The 23,614-nt window shown below is 37.4% G+C and overlaps 1 protein-coding gene across 2 annotated transcripts in view; it reads left to right on the top strand.

Moving 5' to 3' along the window:
- TTC6 (tetratricopeptide repeat domain 6) overlaps positions 1-23,614 on the top strand; it is a 307,310-nt gene that overhangs the window by 186,565 nt on the left and 97,131 nt on the right. For both annotated transcript variants that reach the window (XM_016428372.2, XM_056811000.1), the window contains exons 17-18: positions 3,661-3,781; positions 9,871-10,021. In XM_016428372.2, coding sequence (XP_016283858.2) covers positions 3,661-3,781; positions 9,871-10,021 — 272 coding nt within the window. The remainder of the gene's footprint in view (positions 1-3,660; positions 3,782-9,870; positions 10,022-23,614) is intronic.

Here is a 23,614-nt window from a genome sequence, read left to right as displayed (position 1 = left end):
GATGAACACATCTGTGAGAAAAGTATTAGCTCAAGAAACTCTGAAGAGTAATTTAGCCAGGAATGTGCTAGAGCCAGTTTATATTGGCTCCCACAAACTGATTGTTAAATTTCAGTGTGAGCATTTATGCATCAGAAATCAGCAAATGTTACACATCAGGGCTTGTTTATTGTTTTCTTGATTGTCTAGACTTAATAAATTGATGTAGAAAGTGTTCATACATATCAAACTTGAAAGTTTGTTATGCATAATGTTTTTTAAAACAGAGAAGTAGAGGTTAAATATTTACCAGACTACTCCCTGAATACTATTCAGCTGGGAGAGCGTGGAGCCAGATTACATGTGGGGGTTTCTTAGCTTATATTTTCCAACTTTTGTCTCTGTAATATTGAAGTTTTTCTGAATTAGGATTTTTTGTTCTTTCAGTTTAATATCTTGTTCCAGTGATGAGTTTTTCTAAATTTACTATAAAGCAACCTTATTCCTTCAAGTTCTCTTCCTCTAGCCCTCAACTACTCCCCTCCTTATTTTTCCTGGTTTTACTTAATTTGTTTATTTTTCTTCCTTTTCCTTATCTAATTTTCTTTTTTCCTTCTTTTTCTCCTATTAAATAGTTCTTTCAAAATCCCCCTCCCCTTTAATTTTTCTTTTTGAATGTTTTTTCTGCACTTTTTCCTAAAAAGGATTTCTCTTTCCTTTCTGTCCTAAACTTTGATTCTTTGATTCATGGTCTATATATATATGTGTGTGTGTGTGTGTGTCTGTGTGTGTGTGTGTGTGTGTAGCTAATATAAACTCTGAGGATCTTTATCCCAACTCCTAATCCCAGTGAAGATTTGGATCCCTAGAATTTAGCTACATTCCTTCAGGATACTACAATCCTTCAGGATTGCTTTAGGATTAAGCATGCCATCATTTTGAGCTCCCACTGGTGTACTTCCCTCTAAGGTTATCAGTTGAGAATCATTTTTAAAATACAACCTTAAGTAACAAAATATTCCTCCTCTTACTCAAAAAAAAAGTCCATGACATATGCTTCTATAAGCACCTACAGAGCTCAGCAGAAAGTGGATACAAATTAAGGGAACACAAGTGGAAAATGGATAATTCACAGTACTTGGGGGATGAACATCTTTTTCTCTTGCTTAAGAAATTCACCTTATACATGGTGAATCTTCACCCTTTGAATCCTGATACAGACACTACCAGGGATGGTTAAAAGACAGGAAATCCAAAATCCAACTAATCCTTCAAAGTTTTCAAGATTCCCCAGCTGAAAGGGGAAAGGAGGACACCTGGCTAAAATCAAAATTGAAGCTCCCCATTCAGGTCTTCATCATCATAATTCTCAATAGTTCCTCCTCAGGAGTGTATTGGAAAGTCATACTTGCTCCAGTTTATAGAAATCAATACCTTATCAACTCATATAATAACTTATAGATGATCTCTGGGGCATAGTTAGGCTTCCTGAGTCTATCTGAGCATTATTCTTTTGCAACTTAATTCTAATGCCTCTCAGTACTTAATCTAATATAGGTAAGAATCCCTGCCTTTTGTGTTTTTCGTGGACCCTTTTGACAGACTAAAAAAATCAGTGTACCTCATCTCTCAGAGTAATTATTTAAATGAATAAAATACATAGGATTACAAAGGAAAGTAATTATATTTAAATATAACAATATAGTTATCAAAATATTTTTTTGAAAACCCAAGTTCACTGAATTCAATTTGGTAACCTCTGGTGTAAGCTTTATGAGTAACTAAGACATAATATCACCTAGATAAATTAATGAGACTGAAGTGTGGTGAGGTGGTTTCCAACTTTACCATTATACTTATTTACTCTTTCTTCAGAATAGTTATGTTTATTATAGAATTAAAACTTTTGTAGTAGCTAGACTGTATTCCCTCTTTTGAACAGTTTCATCTTTTCACCCTTTTGTTGTTGTTGTTGTTGTGCATCACTCTTAGTAGAAGTACATTTATCCCTTCCACACTGAGACTTTCCCCATCATGGTTTCAATAGGTCGGCATAAGAAATTAAATGGGAATTTGGATGGTGTTTTGCAAAAGGTGCAATAATAAATACATGTAGGCCAGCAGACAACACAGAAAAAAGTTTAGAAACTCAGAAATATATTAAACATATTTATAGTATTATATAATATCAACAATTTTATCTTTTAATAAAATACACATTCACAATTTCTGCAACACCCAATGAAAGAAAAAGAAAAAAAGATTCAGACCTTCTTTGGTACAAAGGGAGGGACAAAAAAATTTACCCAGATTTTCCAGATCACAGGACACTGCCACTAACCTTTGAGATATGTAAGGGATACCATATTGATTAATGAGAGCTATAATGAGCATAGAATTATTGCTTTATGGTAGAAAGTTCTCTGGGTCCTAAAATATGTAATCCAATTCTTTCCTCTGCCTTTTCTTCAATCATTTTCTTTCCCATCTGCAATGTGATCTCTCTAGATCAATTCCCTCCTACTCTTCTAGATTTTCGTTGCACTAAAGAGTTCTAATTTCCCTTTTTCTGAGGAAGGATATAGTCCATACTGGCACAAAGCTCTCAGAGAGCACAAAGCTCTCTCCATGTATACTATCTTTAGGTCATCTTAATCTTAATCATTTATTCCATTCTTTGTTAAAGCTTAAAAAATAGATCTCAGTGAGTAAAAAATGATAAAATTACTTGCCACAACTTTGCAGTATTGGAATCACAAGTTGCCTTTATAGCTTGTATTCTAGCACACATTTTCTACATGGCTGTCCTGGTCATATTGCTCCCCATATGCCTATCCCCATGCATCATTCTTCCACAGATGCACTCTTCCTATTGTTGATACTTCATTTAGGGGATGGAAGATTTGGGGTAAATGCAGAGAATTTTTAAAATTAATATTCTATTTTATAAAATGTCTTTCCTTTAAACTCAATGTGTCCTCTGGCTAACTGTTTAAAGTAAATACACTGCTGAGAACTTATGAGATATAATTTGAAGAATTATCTGAGGCACAAAGAATCTGGAATACATGGCTCATGAATGAATTCATGCTGGATATTACCTTGACATGTTTAACCATAGGCAACAATAGCTAATTTCCCCACCTATAAAGTGAAGATATTTAACTCAGTGATTTCCAAGATGATTTCTAACTATAAAATCCACTAAATCTAGAAATATTTCATTAGTAGCTATATATTTGTCCTCAAGGCACAGCAATGGAATAAACACTGCTTAGGTTCAAATCTTGCCCTGACACGTTGTTTTTAGGACTATAAATTTTTTGGCAAGGGGCTGATTTGTGCCAGTAGAAAAAGATTCTGTCCTGGGAATTCTTCATACTCATTCAGGCTCAGACCTTCTCTCCCCTCTTTGCATGCCCCCACTTGTCCCATGTCAAGTAAGTAAAACTATTCCTAATTGTTAACTTTGTTTTCCTGCTAGTTTGGACCTATTTGGTCCTTTTGGATTGGTCCTATTTGGACCAATTTAGGAAACTATAAATTGAGTGTGACATATTTATTCATACTGATTAAAATGAAAAAGAATAAAGAATATGAAAAAGATTAAAGCAAAATATCATTCATTCACATGTGACTACCTAGGAGGTGAGTAAGCAAAAACTGTTTTTTTTCTCTTAGTGCTCATCAATGATACTCTTGAGAATATTCTTTCTTTTCTACATCGTGGCATCTTGTATGCAGAAATGAGTTCCTGGGGACTGGCAATTGCTGACTTTGAAAGTGTACTTAATTTGGACAGGTTCTTTTTCACTTTTTCCATAAGATTAAACAAAAATAGAATAAATAATGACTATTTTGTTTTATATTTACCAAAATGCATTTATATATAAAATGTATTATATTACATTTGTATTATTTATATTTGTCAAAAAGATAATAAAACACCAGGAAAAAGAAAAAAGGCAGTTATAGAATTATGCTTTTGGAATAAGATATCCTTAACAACTTAAATTTAATATGTTTTAAAGGTTACATGGGTTGTAAAGATTATTAAGATATTGAGGTTATAATCTTTTTGAGGTTAACTTTGCACTTAAAAATAGTTACCATGTTTTATCACAAAATACCCCTTGGTGTTAATATCAAAGAAAAAAATGCTAGGTTGGAAAAACCAATAGTTTGACATGTGCAATGAAACTGCCTTGTCATCATGTTTTAAAATGTCTGTTTTGTTACAATAAATAAAGGTACAGAAGAAGAAAAAGGGTTGGGAACTTCTTTAAAAATTCAAGAAGAAACATAATTGTGAGATTGCAAAAATGGCCAGTTTAGTCAATTCTTTTCATTTCAATTCTTATAAAATATTCATTATAAAAAAAGGATTTTAGAGTAGCTTGGGACAGTAATGCTATCAGAAAAGTGATTATGAAGGATAATTAAGGTAAACTTCTATTATGATGAGAAATTATATGGTTCATTGTTGAAAATGTACCATTATGTTTTTCATTAAGCTGATTCTAAATGAGGGTGAAGAGAGAAGGAAAAAAAAGTACAATCGTTTTACTCTTCTATTTGATGCTCTAGGTTTTATTAGCAGAGCTAAGGGGTTTCTTTATCTTTAAAATGAAGATATTAAACAAGATTATATCTAACTCCTGGATTCTAAGTCTGAAATGAAAACAATAACATTGATAAGGGCAAGAAAGAAATATAAGGTCTATTTTTTAAGTTATTTTTGTTATTTTTAATGCTCTAATTCTTTAAGTATTGTTGCCTCATGAAAGTAACAACAGTAAGTTTTCAACCCAAGACTAGGTTAAATAGTAATAGATAATAATTTAAGCAGTCTCTCATGTTTTTTAGGGCAGCAAGATGGTACAATGGATAGAATGCAAGGACTAGATCCAGGCAGGCTCATTTTCCTGAGTTCAAATCCAGTCTCACACATTTACTAACTGGGAGACCCTGGGCAAATCACTTACCCCCATTTGCCACAGTTTCTTCATCTGTAAAATAAGCTGGAGGAGAAAATGGCATACCACTCCAATATCTTTGCAAAGAGAATCCCAAATCAGGTCATGAAGAACTGTACAGGCCTGGAAACAACTGAAGAACAGATAATTTTTTCTTAATTCTTACTGTTATATTTGATAGAGAGAATACCCCAACACCTGAGAGAAGAACAGCTCTAATCGGTAAAGAACTGGAGCGATATAACATCGACATCGCAGCCTTAAGCGAAACACGCTTACCAGAAGAGGGATCACTAAGCTAACCCACCACTGGATACACCTTCTTCTGGAAAGCTAGAGCCTCAAATGAAGACAGAATTCATGGTGTTGGCCTGGCCATCAAGACCAATTTTCTCAAACAGCTGCCAGACTTGCCTGTGGGCATCAGCGAGAGGCTCATGAAGATTCGTTTGCCTCTCAGCAAAGACCGGTATGCCACAATCATCAGTGCATATGCCCCAACACTGACCAGCACCGAGGAGAACATCGAGCAGTTCTACTCTGATCTGAGTACCGTCCTGCACTCAGTGCCCACAAATGACAAGCTGATACTACTGGGAGACTTCAACGCCTGTGTTGGCCAGGACCATGAAAGATGGAAAGGAGTGCTCGGCAAACACAGCGTGGGCAAAATGAACAACAATGGCCTACTGCTACTCAGCAAATGCTCAGAGTTTGAACTCACCATCATGAACACTGTGTTCAGAATGGCAAACAAATATAAAACAATGTGGATGCACCCAAGATCAAAACAGTGGCATCTCATTGACTACATCATTGTATGCAGGCGAGACATCCAGGATGTAAAGATCACCAGAGCCATGAGAGGAGGGGAATGCTGCACAGACCACCGATTGGTTAGAGCGACTCTTCAAATGCGCATTGTGCCTCGCCATCCAAAACGTGCCCAGACAGTTCATGCATTTTACAACGTGAGTCGTCTTAGGGATCCATCTTATTTGCAAACATTCCAGTCCTGCCTGGACAACAATCTGTCTGCCAAGGGACCACTCACTGGAAGCTCAACCAAGAAATGGAAGTTCAGAGACACAGTGAAGGAAACATCAAAGGCAGTCCTAGGCCCAAAACAACGCAACCACCAGGACTGGTTTGACTAGAACACTGCTATTGAAGACCTATTGAGCAAGAAGAACAAAGCCTTTATGGAATGGCAAAATAACCCAAACTCTGCTCCTAAAAAGGACAGATTCAAGTCTCTCCAAGCCATGGCGCAGCATGAGATCAGGAAGATGCAAGACCGATGGTGGGGAAAAAAGGCAAAAGAAATCCAGCGATTTGCTGATATGAAAAACTACAAACAATTTTTCAGTGCCCTCAAGACTGTCTATGGGCCATCAAAACCCACCACCACTCCCTTGCTATCCTCTGACGGTGACACTCTCATAAAAGATAAAAAAGGCATCAGCAACAGGTGGAAAGAACACTTCAGTCAGCTTCTCAGCCGACCCTCTTCAGTCGACCAAAGCGCCCTTGACCAGATCCCCCAAAACCTCACCATTGAACAACTTGATGTCCCTCCTTCAATAGAGGAAGCCCAAAAAGCCATTAAACAAATGAGTGCTGGCAAGGTACCCGGTAAAGACAGGATCCCAACCAAGGTGTACAAGGCCTTAAATGGAAAGGCGCTCCAGGCATTCCACATAGTACTGACCAGCATATGGGAAGAGAAGTCATGCCCCCAGAACTCAGAGATGCCTCCATCATAGCCCTATACAAGAACAAAGGCTCACAAGCAGCCTGTGACAACTACAGAGGCATCTCACTACTCTCCACTGCCGGAAAGATCCTCGCCCGTGTTATACTCAACAGACTCCTGTCATCTGTTTCAGAGCAGAACCTGCCTGAATCACAATGTGGCTTCCGACTAAAGTGCAGCACCATCAACATGGTCTTCATGGTGAGGCAAATGCAGGAAAAATGCCTTGAGCAGAACCTGAGTCTCTACATTGTCTTCATAGACCTGACAAAGGCGTTCGACACAGTGAACAGGGACACATTGTGGGTGATCCTCAGCAAGCTCGGTTGCCCAGCAAAATTCATCAAATTGATCCAGCTCTTTCACGTCGACATGTACAACCTCTTGGCCCGCAAGAGGTTTCAAGGAGAGAAGATAGAAACAGGATAGAAGTTTTGGATTCCACGAAGGGTGTGAACGTGCCGGTTTTAGAGATGTAAATAATCGAGCCAGTAATCAATTATTGATTTTTGGGAGCCACAGCCTGCTCCGACCACTGGTGGTTACTAATTCAGGCTATTCCCATCCAATGATCTCAATTTAACACTGCACTGGTCAGAGGATAATGCTAGCTCAGAAGGAAAGGAGATTAGAAACTAAAGGTGGTAGATAATGCTAGATATTAGCATTAGAAAAGAGAGAGAAACAGGGAGGCCTGGCCGAAGGGCCAGGCCTCAGGGAGAAAGATAGAGAGGAGAGAGAAAGGGGAGAAGTTGCTCCATTGCAAACCTGTCGGTGTCCCCCTAGTGGGCGGGCTGGCTGTGTCAACTCCCCTTTATTCTCTTTGATATACAAATGAGCTCAATACATATTGATCAGTTACATGATACTTCAATACATATGGATGAGTTACCTGGTGTATTGCCATTGGATAATTGCAACTTATGACAAGGTGAAGGTGGGGTTATTATCCTTGGGTGAGTGAGACAAAGGGAAGCACGGTTTTGCGCCCTAACTTCAGCCACGCTGGGAATAGAGCTCATTGCCATGCGCAGGGTGGCCATGTGCTCACTCACAATCCTTGTCTCTCCATAATACCTATGGGCTGGACTACTACAACATGACTGGGGAAGTCCTATCTGGTGGAGAGACTTCCGATCGCTTCAACATCTCCAATGGCATGAAACAAGGCTGTGTCCTCTCTCTGGTACTATTCAACCTATTTTTCACCCAAGTATTATGACATGCTGTGATGGATCTAGACCTGGGCATCTACATCAAATACTGACTGGATGGCTCACTATTTGACCTTCGCCGCCTGACTGCAAAAACAAAGACAACAGAGAGACTCATCCTGGAAGCTCTCTTTGCAGATGACTGTGCTCTCATGGCCCACCAAGAAAATCATCTCCAAACCATTGTGGACAGGTTCTCCACCACAACAAAACTGTTTGGCCTGACTATCAGCCTCAGCAAAACAGAGGTGCTGTTCCAACCTGCACCAGGGAGGCCAACTAACCAGCCATGCATTACAATCGACAGCACGCAGCTTTCTAACGTCAACACTTTCAAGTACCTGGGCAGCACCATCGTCAAAGAGGGGCCCCTAGACCACGAGATTAATGCCAGGATCCAAAAGGCCAGCCAGGCACTTAGGTGGCTTCACTGCAAAGTCCTCCAACACAGAGGTGTTAGCACTGTGACGAAGTTCAAAGTGTATAACACAGTGGTCCTCAGCTCGCTCCTGTATAGTTGTGAAACATGGACACTGTACCGGAAGCACATGAAACAGTTGGAGCAATTCCACCAATGCTCCCTCTGGTCAAACATGAGGATCCGATGGCAGGACCAAATCACCAATCAGGAAGTCCTCGACAGAGCCAACTCCACCAGCATCGAAGTCATGGTCCTCAAAACCCAACTACAATGGTCTGGACACATCATCCGCATGGACCCACAGCGAATACCAAGACAGATATTCTACGGTGAACTGTCAGCTGGACTCAGGAAACAAGGCCGACCAAAGAAAAGATTCAAGGATCAGCTAAAGTCCAACTTGAAGTGGGCTGGCATTACACCAAAGCAACTAGAACTCGCTGCCTCTGACAGAAGCAGCTGGCGAACCCACATTAACCACGCCACCGCCACCTTTGAAGATGAACAACGTTGACGTCTTGCCGCTGCGCGTGAACGCCGACACCAGGCCACAACCGCACCTCCCATAACAACTGGTGTCCCATGCCCCGTGTGCCACAAACTCTGCGCCTCAGTCTTTGGACTCCAAAGCCACATGAGGGTACACCGTAGATGAAACTGCACAAAGATAATAGTCATTCTCGATCACCGAGAGACTTATATATATATATATATACTGTTATATATTTGTTGTTAGCTATTTCAGTCATGTACTACTCTTTATGATTCCATTGGAGTTTTCTTCACAAGGATCAGAGTGGCTTGCCATTTCTTTCTTTAACTCACTTTACAGATGAGGAAAATGAGGCAAACAAGATTAAGTGACCTGCCCAGGATCACATAGCTAGGCTAGTAAGTATCTGAGGTCAGATTTGAACTCATGAAGATGAGTCTTCCTGATTCTAAGCCCAGAGTTCTATCCACTGCACCATCTAGCTGCCCTTTATGTATTATATATATATATATATGTTTATTTCTCATAAGTAGTTGTTTAATTTTTATTATTTTTATATTAATTATAAATGAAAGGAGATACATACACATATTCATTTGGTTGGGAAGTTTATTGTGGGAGTAAGGTATCTCTTTGGAATCAAGATTCTTAGTACACAAATTCCTAATCTACTGGTTGGGAGTAGATGATAATAAAAGTCCAGATTTGGCTCTGAGAAAAATTTGGCATCCCTCCCAATTCTTTGCCATTATCTTGATACTTTCTTGCTTTCACTATTTCTGTTTTAGAGAAGGGAAAATCTTTGAGCTCCCAGACGGGCACATTAATAATTCTTGTGGCTATTTCTTAATCTTCACATTTAGAGAATGGAAATTTGTCATGTTATTGTATTTAAACTTTCAAAACTTTAGGCATTTAAAACAATATTTTGTTACATTAATATAAAAAGTTTTACTCCATCCAAAATTATGTAGGCAAGTTGGTATGATACAATTAATAACTAAATGGATTAATTTTGTGTTTTTTTTTAGAAAAATAGCTTTTGCTCATATAAATATTGGCCTCATATACATGTTGCATTTGGACAAGTACTTTGAAGCAATTTATGAATTTACAGAGGCTATTCGGGTTGATCCTTTATGTATTCAAAGCTATCTTTGTCGAGCACAAACATATTACAAGGTATTTTGGAATTTGAGACTTAAAACAGTTAAATTTTTTTGAACCAATATCAAGTTATTTTTAATTCATCAAACTTTCCCAAGTGTTATTTTTAATGATATACTGATACATGTTATCTTTAGTTAATCGTTAAAAAGTTAATCCCTAAATCTTTTGCTTTGCAAACCTCCAACTCTTTGAAATATGGCTTCTTTATTCTATAGCAGATTATTCTTTCCCAATGTCACCAGTGACTTTTTATTTACTAAATCCAGTGACCTTTTTCTCTTCCTTATCTTTCTAGATCATTCTGCAACATATAACACTTAACCATTCCTTCCTTCTTAGTACTATCTTTTCCTTTGTCTTCTGTGACATTATTTTCTCTAAGCCCTCCTCTTAATTATCTGATAGTTTCTCTTTGGTCTCTCTCACTAGTATATTCATTGGTTCATCCAACACATATTTATTAAGTGCCTGCTTTTTGGTGAGCATTGTTTCAGGCACTGGAGAAAATAGAAGGAAAACCTTATTATAGACCTTGTCCTAATGAAGCTTATAGTCTGGTAGAGGAATAAGACAGATAACTATAAATGCATCAGAGTTGTTTATCTAAGTGCTATGTACCATCTAGGGGACAATTAGGGAAGGTGTAGAGCTAAGTGGCACAGTGGATAGAGCCCAGACCTGGAGTCAGGAAGGCTTGAGTTCAAATGTGACATCAGAGACTTACTAACTCTGTGTGTTGGAAAAGGAAACGGCAAACTATTCCAGTATCTTTGCCAAGAAAACCCCAAATGGGGTAAGAAGAACTGGACATGCCTGAAATGCCTGAAGATCATAGAAAAGGTATCATTTGATTTGAGCTTTAAATGATGGGTAGGAATTCAACCATTAGGGAAGGCACATATTTCATGCATAGAAAATAGCATAAGCAAAGGAAGCAAAAGACTCTGGGAAGTTGCATGGGGGCCATAATGAAATCCAGTTTGGCTAGAGCACAGATTGCATGGGAAGGAGTACTATGAAATAAGGCTGCAAAGGTAGGCTGTTGCCATTATGGTGGGTAATGTGAGTGGCATGTGCTAGAGAAGGTACCACTAGAACTATATATATTCACAGTTGAATCATTACTCATTTTTCTACTTTGGCAATTACTCTCCCATTCTCACTAGAATTGGAAAGCTATGTCACCCAAGAATAGCTGGCTACTTTTCCCACTAGGAGTGATTGAGAGGCCATAGGATGGTTTTACAGTACTGTAACTCATGAGCTCGCATTTAGTGTGGCTCCATCCACTGTGATTATATCAGTTGATATTAATTAGTGAGCCAGATTTATTTAACTTTCTGAAATGGAAATTTGCTAAGATGGTGATATAGTATGAGTAGTTGTTGTAAACATTCTCCCAAACCATTTTCTCACAAGTGCATACACAATCCAGGAGAAAGTGGTCTTAAGCTTAGAATGCACATGTAGAGAAGGGGTAACTCATAGCTCTTAGTTTCTGGAAGTCTTTTGCTTTCCTTTATAGTCATGAAACTCCTTTTGAGCAGGAATATTCTTCAGAATACCTAATTTGTTTTTGGCTCCTGGTGCAGATACTGCTGTGAGCCACTGTTATTCTGGGAGTGCCAATGAGAAGTCTAAAATCTTCTAATCTTTATCCTCTGGTCAGGATCCCAGTCCATGCAATTCTTTTTCAAGAGGTTTGGCTTAAGCTACTTCCACTACTGGACTTGCATCCAATTGGAATCCTAGGTTCTATTTAGGCTTGCTAGTTAATCCAAGTTCTGCAAGGTGCAAGTAATCCCAACCCACTTATTTTGTTGTGTCATTTCATTTCATCCAAGTGCTTTCATTCCTTCCAAACTGATTAAAGGACCAGTCCTTTAATTGAATGATTGATTAAAGGTGTTTTTAGTGATTTAGCAATAAATATGGTTGGTTGTTGTGTACTTTGAAGAGGACCAAAATAACATCACTGGGGGTTGATATCTTTTGACTCATAAATCACAAATTGTATTTAAGTGAAGAATTGCACAAATTGTTGGTCTCACTCTCTCTTCCAGTCATCAAAGTAGCAAGACAAAAAAAGTCAAAATGACTGATGATGCCTTCTTCGATGTTATCTAAGCAAGTTCAAAGTGCTCCTTAGCACCTGCTTCTGCCACTTTCATGACCATTAGAACAAAATAGGTCCCCATGGGTTTGAAACCTACTTTCCCTCAACCTAGTTTAGCCCACCAGCCAAGGTTGTTTACTCTGGTGTGACCCCTTTGTATCCTACAGCTTCTTGGAGCCACAGGTGATGGCTGAGTGGCAGGTAGACACCAAAGGAGGAAAGGATCCCTGAAAAGAGCTCAACAATGCTTCCTACCAGAAATTCTAGTCTTCCCTAAACACCCATATACCCTGCTTCACTTGATAAATGTATCATGGATATAGCACCATCTTAATTACTTTAAGCAGAGTGAAGGATGATTTTTTTGATTCATTCAGTCCCCACCTTTATGCATAGTGAATTTTCATGAAGTTTACTGAATTACCAAAAGAGTGTGATATACTATTTGGCCATTGAGTGGCACTCCAACCCCACACTGTTAGCCTACTCCCCTTTTCATCTCCTGATCTTTCTCCTACCTTTCAGACTGAAGCTGGTTCTTTATGATCTAGAATCTGTTATAAAAATTACCCAGAATATGAAACCCTTCCATCTCTATTCTTTAAACTGCATTCTGTGTTTGGAATTTTCCCCTCCTCATTTGCTAGCTGATATTCACAGATTTAAACTGTTTATTGTTTCCTTTCTTAATGGTCACATGTTTTATTGAAATAATCATCTATTATAAAAAAAAATTGTAAAGGGCTTTCAAAGAGAAAGCTGAAGGATTTTTGTGGCTTGGATTTACTCTTTTTTTTCCCTCCCTCCTATATCTCCTTCCAGCAAGGAGTAAAGGAAAGGATTTGGCAAGTTTATTGATCCCAAGTGTTAATTGAAGGTCTTGGAAAAGCTCCATTATGCCAGATAGCAAAAGGCTTTAAAAGCCAGGGGGAGACATTCAAGGTTTTTGAAAAGTGGATGCTTTCAGCCCTATCTATGGGTAAAGGAATATTATTCTGGGAATGGTAAAAAGAATGTATTACAAAAGACTATACTTTTACTTTACAAGTAAAGTGGAAAGATCTGTAAGGAATCTCTTACAGTAGTTCAGGTCCCTGGTAATAAAGACTGGTAGTGGGATAGACAAGACAGATGTTAGATTTTGCAGAGGTAGAATTCATAGGAATTTGCAGCTGTACATGGGAGGCAGCTAGGTAACACAGTGTATAGAGGATCAGGCCCAAAGTCAGCATGACTCCTCTTCCTAAATCCAAATCTGTGGTTAAAATGACAGCAAAGTAATGAATGCTGGAGGGGATGTGGCAAAGTCGGGACATTACATTAATGCATTGCTGGTGGAGTTGTGAATTGATCCTGCCATTCTGGAAGGCAATTTGGAACTATGACCAAAGGGTCTGTCTGCCCTTTGATCCAGCCATACCACTGCTAGGTTTGTACTCCAAAGAGATCACAAGGAAAAATAGTTGTACAAAAATATTTATAGCTGTGCTCTTTGTGGTGGCAAAAAATTGGAAAATGAGGGGATGCCCTTCAATTGGGGAATGACTGAACAAATTGTAGTATCGGGTGGTGATGGAATACTATTGTGCTCAAAAGAATAATAAACATGGAGGAATTCCATGTGAAGTAGAACGACCTCCAGGAATTGATGCAGAGTGAAAAGAGCAGAACCAGGAAAACATTATATACAGAGACTGATACACTGTGGCACAATCGAATGTAATGGACTTCGCTACTAGCAGCAATGCAATGATCCAGGACAATTCTGAGGGACTTATGCGAAAGAACACTATCCACATCCAGAGAAAGAAGTGTGGAAGTGGAAACACAGAAGAAAAACAACTGCTTGATCACATGGTTCAAGGGGGATAAGATTGGGCATGTAGACTCTAAATGATCAACCTAATGCAAATATTAACAATATGGAAATAGATCTTGATCAATGACACATGTAAAATCCAGTGGAATTGCTTATTGGCTATGGAGAGGGAGGGAAGGGAAAGAACATGCATCATGTAACCATCGGAAAATATTCTAAATTAATTAATTAAAACTTTTCAATTCAAATAAATAAATTCAAATCTGGCTTCAGATACTTAACTAGTTAGGTGACCTTGGGCAAGTCACTACTCTTATTTCTCTCAGTTCCTCATCTGTAAAATAAGCTAGAGAAGGAAATAACAAACCATTCCAAGAAAATCCCAAATGGGGTCACAAAGTCAGATAATATGAGAGGTGAAGGACAGAAAATTTCTGAGTTTGTGAACATGGGAGAGTGGATAAAGTTCAGGGAAAGAAAAAAGTGAAGTAAGAAGGAGAAGATTTTGGAGGAAAGAAGAATTTTAGTTATGCACATATTGAAGTTAGGGTGCTCCTGAAATGGATTCCATTAGAGAATAAAGAAGAAAAAGTGATTACTCTTATTGCCAATGATAAGTCTAAGAAAAGACAAAGAGAAAAATGAATATTTGATTTGTCAGAGAAATGGAATTAGTTCCTATATAGTTCCTGTTGATCACCTATGATCTTTCTGTTTGAAAGCAGCTATACAGATATATAACCTCACAATAATCCTGTATTCTTCTCCAGTCCCCCAGAACTCACTATATCCAATCAGATGTCAAGCCTTACTAATTTTTATCTCCAAAAACTCAGAGAATCTTCTCATATAGCCTTTATTACCTCTTAATTGGATTGTTACTATCCTAAGTGGCTGCCCACTTATAGCTTTCCCCCTATTCCAATCTATCTCCCATACCATAATTGACCTAAAGCATGACTTCGTGCATATCACTTCCTTGCCAAAGAATCTTCAGTAGCTTCCTATTAGTTCTACAATAATATGCAAATTTCTCAACTAGGCATTTAAAACCTTTCACAGACTGGTTTTAATGTATTTCTCTAGACATTTCATATCATACCCATATCTTTTCAGATCTATTTCATATTACTCTCTCTCTCTTCTCTCCAAACTGACCTACTTGCTTTTCCAAGAAATCAGCATTCCATTTTCTACCTCTGCCTGCACTCCCACTTAGAATTTGGAGCTTTGAAAGGCACTACTGGGATGCTTTCTCCCTCCCCCTCCAAAAAAATCTTTATCCCCTAGTTATTTAAGCTGTGCCCCTCCTCAAGTTATAGTGTATTTGTTTCCATGTTGTTTTTTTCTATCCAGTGAAATATAGCTTCATGAGGGCAGGGATTGTTTTTTCTTTTTTCTTTGTCTTTTTATCTTTAATGCCTAGCAAAGTTCCTTGCACATAGACGGTCCTCAATCAATTCCAGGAGAAAAGGGGTTAGTAACTATGGCAGCACACTTTTCCATATGCTTCTACAATGTGAATCTGCATAAGCATATGGGAGCAGTGGAGGTAACTGGGCCCATGATGAGGTGGAAGTAGAGGGGAAGAATGAGTCCATGTGGGAAACACAAAGATAGAGAGGCAGGAAGAAGCTAAATAGGTGAAGCCAGGAAGAGTTCAGTTGCCTCCCAGATAAGCCTTACTAAGGATCTGAGTTCCTCATCATTAGAGTAACTTTGGCAAGTAAAAAATAATAACAGCTATCAATATTTGTTCACTGTCTAATAAGCTACTCTTAAAAGTCATACTCTTATTTCTAGCACTATGGACTGAGAGGAAACAAGTGGGTTTTTTTTTTAATTGTAGATCACAACATAACAAATGGGAGGCAATATAGTCTAATGGAAAGAACACTGGCTTGAAGATCAAAAGAGCTGCTTTTAGTTATGCCAACCCTCTGGGTCTCATTTTCTTCATAGGAAAAATATTGAATTGCTGGCCCAGATAAGGGCCTCCTTTGCTTCTGACATTCTATAATTCTGTCAGAACTTCTTCCACTTCCTGCTGGACATTTCCACCAGAATACTCCAAACGTACCTGAAATTCAACAAGTCCAACCAAAATTAAGCCAATTAATTTTTAATCCCAAACTTGCCTCTTTTTCCAGTTTCCCTATTTCTATTAGTGGCACTGCCTTATCCCTCATTACCCAGGTTCAAAACCTTGAAGACATCTTTGATTCTCCCCCACACCACATATTCCATCTATAATATTTCTCACATCCATGCCTGCCTTTCTGCTCATATTGTCACCACTCGAATAACTCTCATTATTTCTTACCTGGACTATTGTAATGGTTTCTAATTGAATTCACTTCAAACAGCTGCCAAAGAGATCTTCTTACTTTCACACCTTTATTAAAAAACCTTCAGGGTCTCTACATTGTTTCTAGGATAAAACAAAAACCTTTTGTTTTAAAGACACTTTAAGACACTTTCTGATCTGACTCCAACTTACCCTCTCAGCTGCATTTTGAACTAGTCTCCTTCACATTCCCTACATTCCAGTCAAATGGCAAGATTAGCTTTTTGCCAGATCTAGTCTTGCCCTTTTGGGTTTCATCCATTTAAGTAGGTTCTCCCTCCCCTCTGTATAGAGCATACACCTTCTACATCTGCTTTTGGAAATGTTTCTCTTCCTTCAAGCTCAGTTGAGTTGCTTCTTCCTGAAGACTTCCTTGATTCAACCTAGATAAGATTACTTTTTCCTTGATTCAACCTAGATAAGATTAATTTTTCCTTTCCCAAATTTCTTATAGTATTTTGTGTCCTTGAGGGTAGAGATTATCCTCCTTTTCATCTTTGTATCCCCAGTGCCTAGTACAGTGCTAAATAAATATTTGTTGAATTAAAATTTTAGATAGCAACCACTGAACTGGCACAGCAAATATGTGTTTTTAAATCTCCTTTTCTCAGATAAGTATGCTTACATTTACAACCTTGTTCATTTTCCTTCATCACATATGAATTTTGAGATTTCACATAAAGAAAAAATTAGTCAGGAAAAAGTGAATGATAAAGCTTTTATAATTAAAAAGACATTTAATTCACCCTTTCTTCACTTATGATCTAATTATTCATAGTATCCGTGAACTCTGTAGCTTTTAAGAAGATTGTTTTCATTCCAAGAAAAGTAATATTATCATTAGAAATAACAACATTAGACACATTGGGTATGAACTCATAAGATTTTAAATTTCGCACCTTAGTAAAGTTCTGCCTTTTTGAGGGCAATAAGAAAGCTTTTAGGAAATCACACTATCAGATAGCAGGTGAAGTGATAAATAGAACCTAATTCAAAAAATGAGTACAAAATGCTATGAAAAGAACTTTGCTAAGTACTGGGAAATATAATGACAAAAATGAAATAATACCTAACCTAAAGAAATTTATATTGTGTATACAAGCTGTACACAGATAAACAAATAGAAAGCAATTTGAAAATGGAGAGAGCATCAATGCTTCGGAAAGCGATTGTTAGACTATAATAGCTTTAATGTTGTTCAGTCATGTTTAGTCTATCCAACTCTTTGTGACTCCATTCAAGGTTTTCTTGGCAGAGATACTGGAATGATTTTCTACTTCTTTCTCCAGCTCATTTTACAGATGAGGAACTGAAGCTAACAAGGTTAAATGCCTTGCCCCGGGTCACACAGCTAGTAAGAGGACAGATATGAACTCAGGAATATAAATCTTATGGATTGCAAACCCAGCACTATCCACTACACCACCTAGTTGCCCAATGGCTTTAGATTGGGAATTATTTATAGCATACAGCAGAGGACCCTACTGTTCTCTGAGGTTATGATACCAAACTCCAACTCCCACTAATGGGTTAAGCTCCCAGAGTATGACTACTACATTCTCTCAAGACTCTTAAGGTAGCATTGGGAAGTTGGTTGTATGTCTAGTGATAGATAATGCATGTGCCCCCACTGGGGTGTTTCCCTACCATAACTATCAACTGAGAATAAGCACATGTAGCAAAGTCAATGGTTCCTCAAAGGATTTCATTCATCTTGGGTTTCAAAAGACTTTTCTCATAGTCTAGGTTTTTGATTGATGGGTTCTCATCTCATTAAGCTGTCAAATGAGGTGGGGTGACACCCCTCTTACATGTCATTCTTTGGTTTTTGTACCCTCATTACCTTTTTTTTTTAATGCTAGCAGTATGTTACTAATCAGGCACTAGCACAGAGCCTAGCACTAACTAATGTAAGTAACTGGTGGTTAATAAGTATTTGTTTATTGTTTGATTGAAGGAACCTAATTATTCTAAAAGGCAGATGTAATTAGAGTATTTGAGATAACTTTTGTGAAGGCATTGAGAGATGGCATGCCTAATTCAGGGAATAATTATTAAGTCTTTTTTTGGAACACAGAATATATAATGAGGAAAAGAATAACGTGAAATATCTAGAAAGGTGGCTTGAGGTCAAATGATGGAAGATTTTAAATGGTAGGCTGCTGAAAAAAAACTATTTCTTAGTATCATAAATTTAAAGATAGAAGGCACATTTGAGTACATTTATATTTTTATAGATGAAGAAAATTAAGCCTTGAAAATCTAAGTGATTTGCCCAAAGTCACACAGCGAGTAAGTAACAAATCCAGGATTAAAAACCCAGTTGCCTGATTTCAAATATGTGGTACCTTCTAATGTACCACATTACCCAAGACTATAGAATATTATTTTGGGATAGGTTAGAGAGGTAAGAGAATGGAAAGGTTGGTGACTTCAAAGATGAGTGTGAGAGATGTGGGGGAAATTGCCAAGAATTGACAATTAATTGGATATGGATAGCAAGGAAAAGAAAAAGGATCGAGGTTAACTCTGAGTGACTGGAAAGTTAGTGGTACCATCAACAGATATAGAAAAATTTAAAGGAAGCATGGATTTGGGGAGAAAAGGTAAGTTCTTTTTGGAAATGTTGAACTTGAAATGCCAATGGTTGATCCATATAGAGATATTCAAAAGACATCTGGAGCTCAAAAGAAACATTAGGAAAGGGAAGAGAAGGAAAGAAACTCCTATGGACCAGCACTGTGTTAAGTGAGAGAGAGATATAATTTGGGCATTTGTGTAGAGACAATCAATTAAATCCAATGAGATCTAGTGATATCTCCAAATAAGAATGTGAAAAAAGAATTTAAGAAGGCCCAAGACAGAGCTTTTGAGACTATTCATACTTAAGAGATAGAAGAAGGATGATACTGGAAATGAGATAGACAACAAACAGATAGTGATGTCTCAGAAGACAGGAGAAGAAAGCCTGTCCAGAGAGATGGGGTGGTTGAAACTGTCAAAAATTGCAGAGGTCAAGGAAGCTGAAAACTGAGAAAAGGCCATTGGATTCAGGAGTCCTAGAGAGAGCATGAGAAAACAGAAGCAGTAAATGTAAATAATTATTTTCTAATTTTGCTGTGAACAAATTAAGATAGTTGGACAATAACTTGAAGTTCTAGAAGGGACACATGAGTGTTTCCAAGAATACAATATTTCTGGGCATATTTTCAGCCTTGTGGGAAAAGAGGAAGAAGGTAAGGATTAAAGATGAGAGAAAGGGAAAGTCCTCTGTCACGTCAAACTATTCATCCTTCTTTACCAGACAACAAACCCCATACTTAAGGTTTTCCCCATTCCATAAAGCATTTCTCTGATTTCCTTTTGCCTCTTCCCTATCCTTTCTTTAAAAAATTTTTCCTCTTACCCAGCACACATCCATGGTGCTTTTATACATCTTAAGCACTAATGTATTAGGGTGGTTTGTAAATGTAATTTCCATAGATGCTAGAGGCATCTAAAGATGAACAAGATATGGAACTTGCCCTTGAAGAGCTTAATAATTTAATAAAGTGAAAGATTGTATTCAGAAAAACTATAATATAAGCTATGATAAATTATTTTTATTCATTTTCTTAAATTTTCACTTCCAAATTCTTTCATTCCATCACCCTCTCCCCCATTAAGAAGCCAAGAAATAAAAATACCCATTATACATATGAAATCATGCAAAATATATTTCTGCATTAGCCATATTTCCAAGAAATAAAGAAAACAATTAAGAAAAACAAAGAAAAAATATGCCTCTTACATGTAGTGAGTCCATCAGATCTCTATCTGGAAGTGTATAGCTTTTACAAACTGTGATGAATTAAATGGATATGTTGAAATATAAAAAGGTCAGAATCAGGGATTTCCAGTTGGGAGCATTTAACCTGAGCCAGTTTACAATGATTAGAAAGAAGCAAACAGATCTTCATAATCTTGTAACAGAAGTACTGATAGGGTTGGAGAAAAAAGGAAAAATCAAAGATGTGTATCAATCAATCAATATTCATTAGGCATTAATTAAAGTGCCTAGTGTGTGCTAGTCACTCTTTTAAGGGCCTGAAGTATCACAAAAACAAAAATGAAAGTCATGGCCCTGATTCTTCTGTTTACATTCTCTGTAGAAAACAAAATACTCTCATGTTAGTAAATAAAAGTATAAAAGTAAATACAGGTAATTTCAAGGTGGCAGAGACACTAGCAGACAAGAGAGCAGAAATGAAGACATCATATAGGAGAGGAAAGCTGAGATGAGCTTGAAGGAAACCTTGAAGTCTTCTTACGAAGCAGAAGCAAGAAAGGAGTACATTCCAGACTGGGGAACATATGGCATAAGAACATAGGGATGTTAATGATGTGTGTGAAGAGCAAATTGAATCAAAGAGTGCATGAAGCAAAATAATATGTAATGAGGTTGGAAACTAAGACTGGAGCTAAACTATAAAGGATTTTAAATGCTAAAGACAAAAGTTGATATTTTTCTTAAACACAATAGGAAACCACTGTAGCTTTTTGAGCTTTTTTGGAATGATATTTTAGGATATCTTCAAGTAAGATTATGGAGGATAAGCTAAGAGGAAAAGCTAAGAGGTCCAAACTGAGGAGTGCCACACTTAAAGGATGAGAAGAGGAAAAGGAAATGGAAAGTAGTTAAAGAGAGGTAGGAGGACAACCATGAAAATACACAGAAGCAAAAAGAGGGGGAAATTCCAAGATGGGGTGGTTAAAATCAATGTTTCATTAGAGATGTTGAGGAAAAGAATTGAGAAAAATCTTTTGAACTCGAAGATGACAAGACCATTGATGATCTTGAAGAAAACAGTTTTCCCAGAGATTCCATGAGAATAGAAGCTAGGCTGCAAAAGTTTAAAGAATGAGTGAACAATGAGACAATGACATCACTGAATGTACACTGCCCTTTCTAAGATACTGACAGAGGAAGAAATAAGAATGATAGGATGATAGCAAAATGGAGGGAAAACTCAGAGAAGAAAAGAATTCTTAAAGGAAAAGTTAAAGATATTCCAGAAAGAAAAAAGGCAAGAAAGTAATCTAGAGGCTCATAGATGACAGTGGCAAGGATTGGGAGATGTTGAGTGATAGTCCAAAGCAAGTATCAAAAATAATAATTCATATTCTGTTAAAAATCATGAACCTTCACATAAATTATCACAGGAAATCTGAACACTTATTTAAAATCGAGCATAGTAAGAAAATAAGTAGGTAAAGCAAGATCCTGCTAAAGAATCAAGTCCTGATCCTAAATTACAAAGCACTTCCTTTCATACAGGACCAGTTTGGAGTGGTCCGCAGAATTGGCCTGGACATGTGGTTCAAATCTTATTTGCCAGATCTTTAGCTGAGGAAGTTTAGAATTCAGAGGTTTTCATCACTGCTAAATTGGGGGAGGTTTGGAGTTCCTTATCTGGTCAGGATGTCTTGGTTGGGCTTTGTCTGCCTTGTCAAAAATGTTAGCTTCTCAACAGAAACCCTGAGCCTTTGTCCTTGGGATTTAATAGGGATGTGCACATTCTGCTTCATTACAATTAAGTCCTATATAGTGGTGTCTATAATATATATATATCTTTAATATCAAATCATATTTTCCACACAAACAATGAAAAGCACTTAATATGGTAACTTCTCTTTCTAATCTTGTGAGTTTGGGAAAGTGGACTTACCTTGGAAATGCCAGTAATAGCCATAATTAGAAAGGCTTGTAAGATATATATCCTCAAGAGAAAAGACGGATTTTAAACAAAAAGAACTTATGAAAAGAGATCAAGAGGAAAATAACAAGGATCTATGAAACTGAGAGCCACAAATAGTGGAAATTACTAGTAGAAGAATGGGCAGGGCTTGGGTAGGGGAGTAACAGGCTACAGTTCTAGACATTAGAGATTATGAAAGCAAGAAGTAAGCTTGAGAGGGACAGGTTTAGCTTGGAGGAAGAAAGGATACTGCATTGATTAAACAAAATTAGTTAACAAGAAAAACTTTTAGAAAAGCCTACTAGGATTTTGAGGAAGAGATGAGATTCCAGGTGGTTCTTGAAAAAGAGGTGAGATGTGAAGAAGCTGAGGGAAGAAGAAAGGACATTCTAGACTAAGCCAGTTCATTTGTGGTCAGTAAAAATATAAACATTTTGACTACTAGTTCTTTTTTCCAAAAACACAAACTCTATCCTTCGGTTCTTTTTTGCTCTGCTAAATTATCATTTACTATTCCTGACAGTGAATTTCCCCATTCTTCACACTACCTGAAAATCTGAAGTTCTCTGTTTTTCCTTTCACTAATGAAATCTGTATGTATTCCATAGCCAGCTTCTTTCCAGGGACAAGAGACCCTATTTGATCTACAAATGACTATGGTCTTCTTTGTGTGCCACAGAAGACCACCCTCTTAAGATGTCTATTTAATAAGTGTCATTTAAGTCCTCCCCTACCAACAATGTATAACAAGTTGAAATAGAAAAATGGTTCTAGTTCTTGACACTTTCAGAAGGAAGCACATATCCATATGTCCTGGAGCAGACTGGGCTTGGGTCAAATACACTACAATCTTTAAGACACTGACTGAAATACTTCAGGAGAGAGATGGATTTGGAAAGGTTGAATACTAGTTCGTGATATTATCATTTTGTTGATTATCTAAAAGATATTCTTAGGTCACCGATTATGAACAAATCCAAAATATAGTCTTTGCCATTGATGTGGATACATATATGTGAATACACACAATGGAAATGTATTATTTTTCAGCCTAAGGGAATCTCAGCATAGGACTTCCTTTCACCAATATGGCTTGCACTCCATTGATCATCTTAGGGGGTTATTTGAAGCACATTTGCCCAGATCATAAAGCTATTGACTTTCAGACATAGGATTTGAACTCAGACTTTCCTGACTCCAAGCCAGACACTGTCTTTTGCCAGACTGCCTCTATCTATGTATAAAGTTTATTAGTATAAATAATATTTAGAATATTTGTTCATTTAGGTACTTTTTAGTACCTTAGAACCCTAAAGGACAGTATTTGCACATTTGCTGAGTTTTCCTTTTAATTTAGCTGATGAGAACAAATTAGGTACCCAGCAGCTGAACAAGTTCAGACTGTTTTGTCAACTTTTGAGGGAAAATAACAATTTTTACTAGCTTATGGAGGATATGGAGTTTTTTGCTTATTTTAAAGATAGATGAGATAATCTGGTAGGTAATGGAAAGTACAAGGTTGATAAGTTATTTTTACTGACAAGTACAGACCAGGGTGTTATGACAGTGCTGAAATGAGCAACAA

The sequence above is a fragment of the Monodelphis domestica genome, chromosome 1 (assembly GCF_027887165.1).
Source record: "Monodelphis domestica isolate mMonDom1 chromosome 1, mMonDom1.pri, whole genome shotgun sequence".
NCBI lineage: Eukaryota > Metazoa > Chordata > Mammalia > Didelphimorphia > Didelphidae > Monodelphis > Monodelphis domestica.
This window is presented reverse-complemented; position numbering and strand designations above follow the sequence as displayed.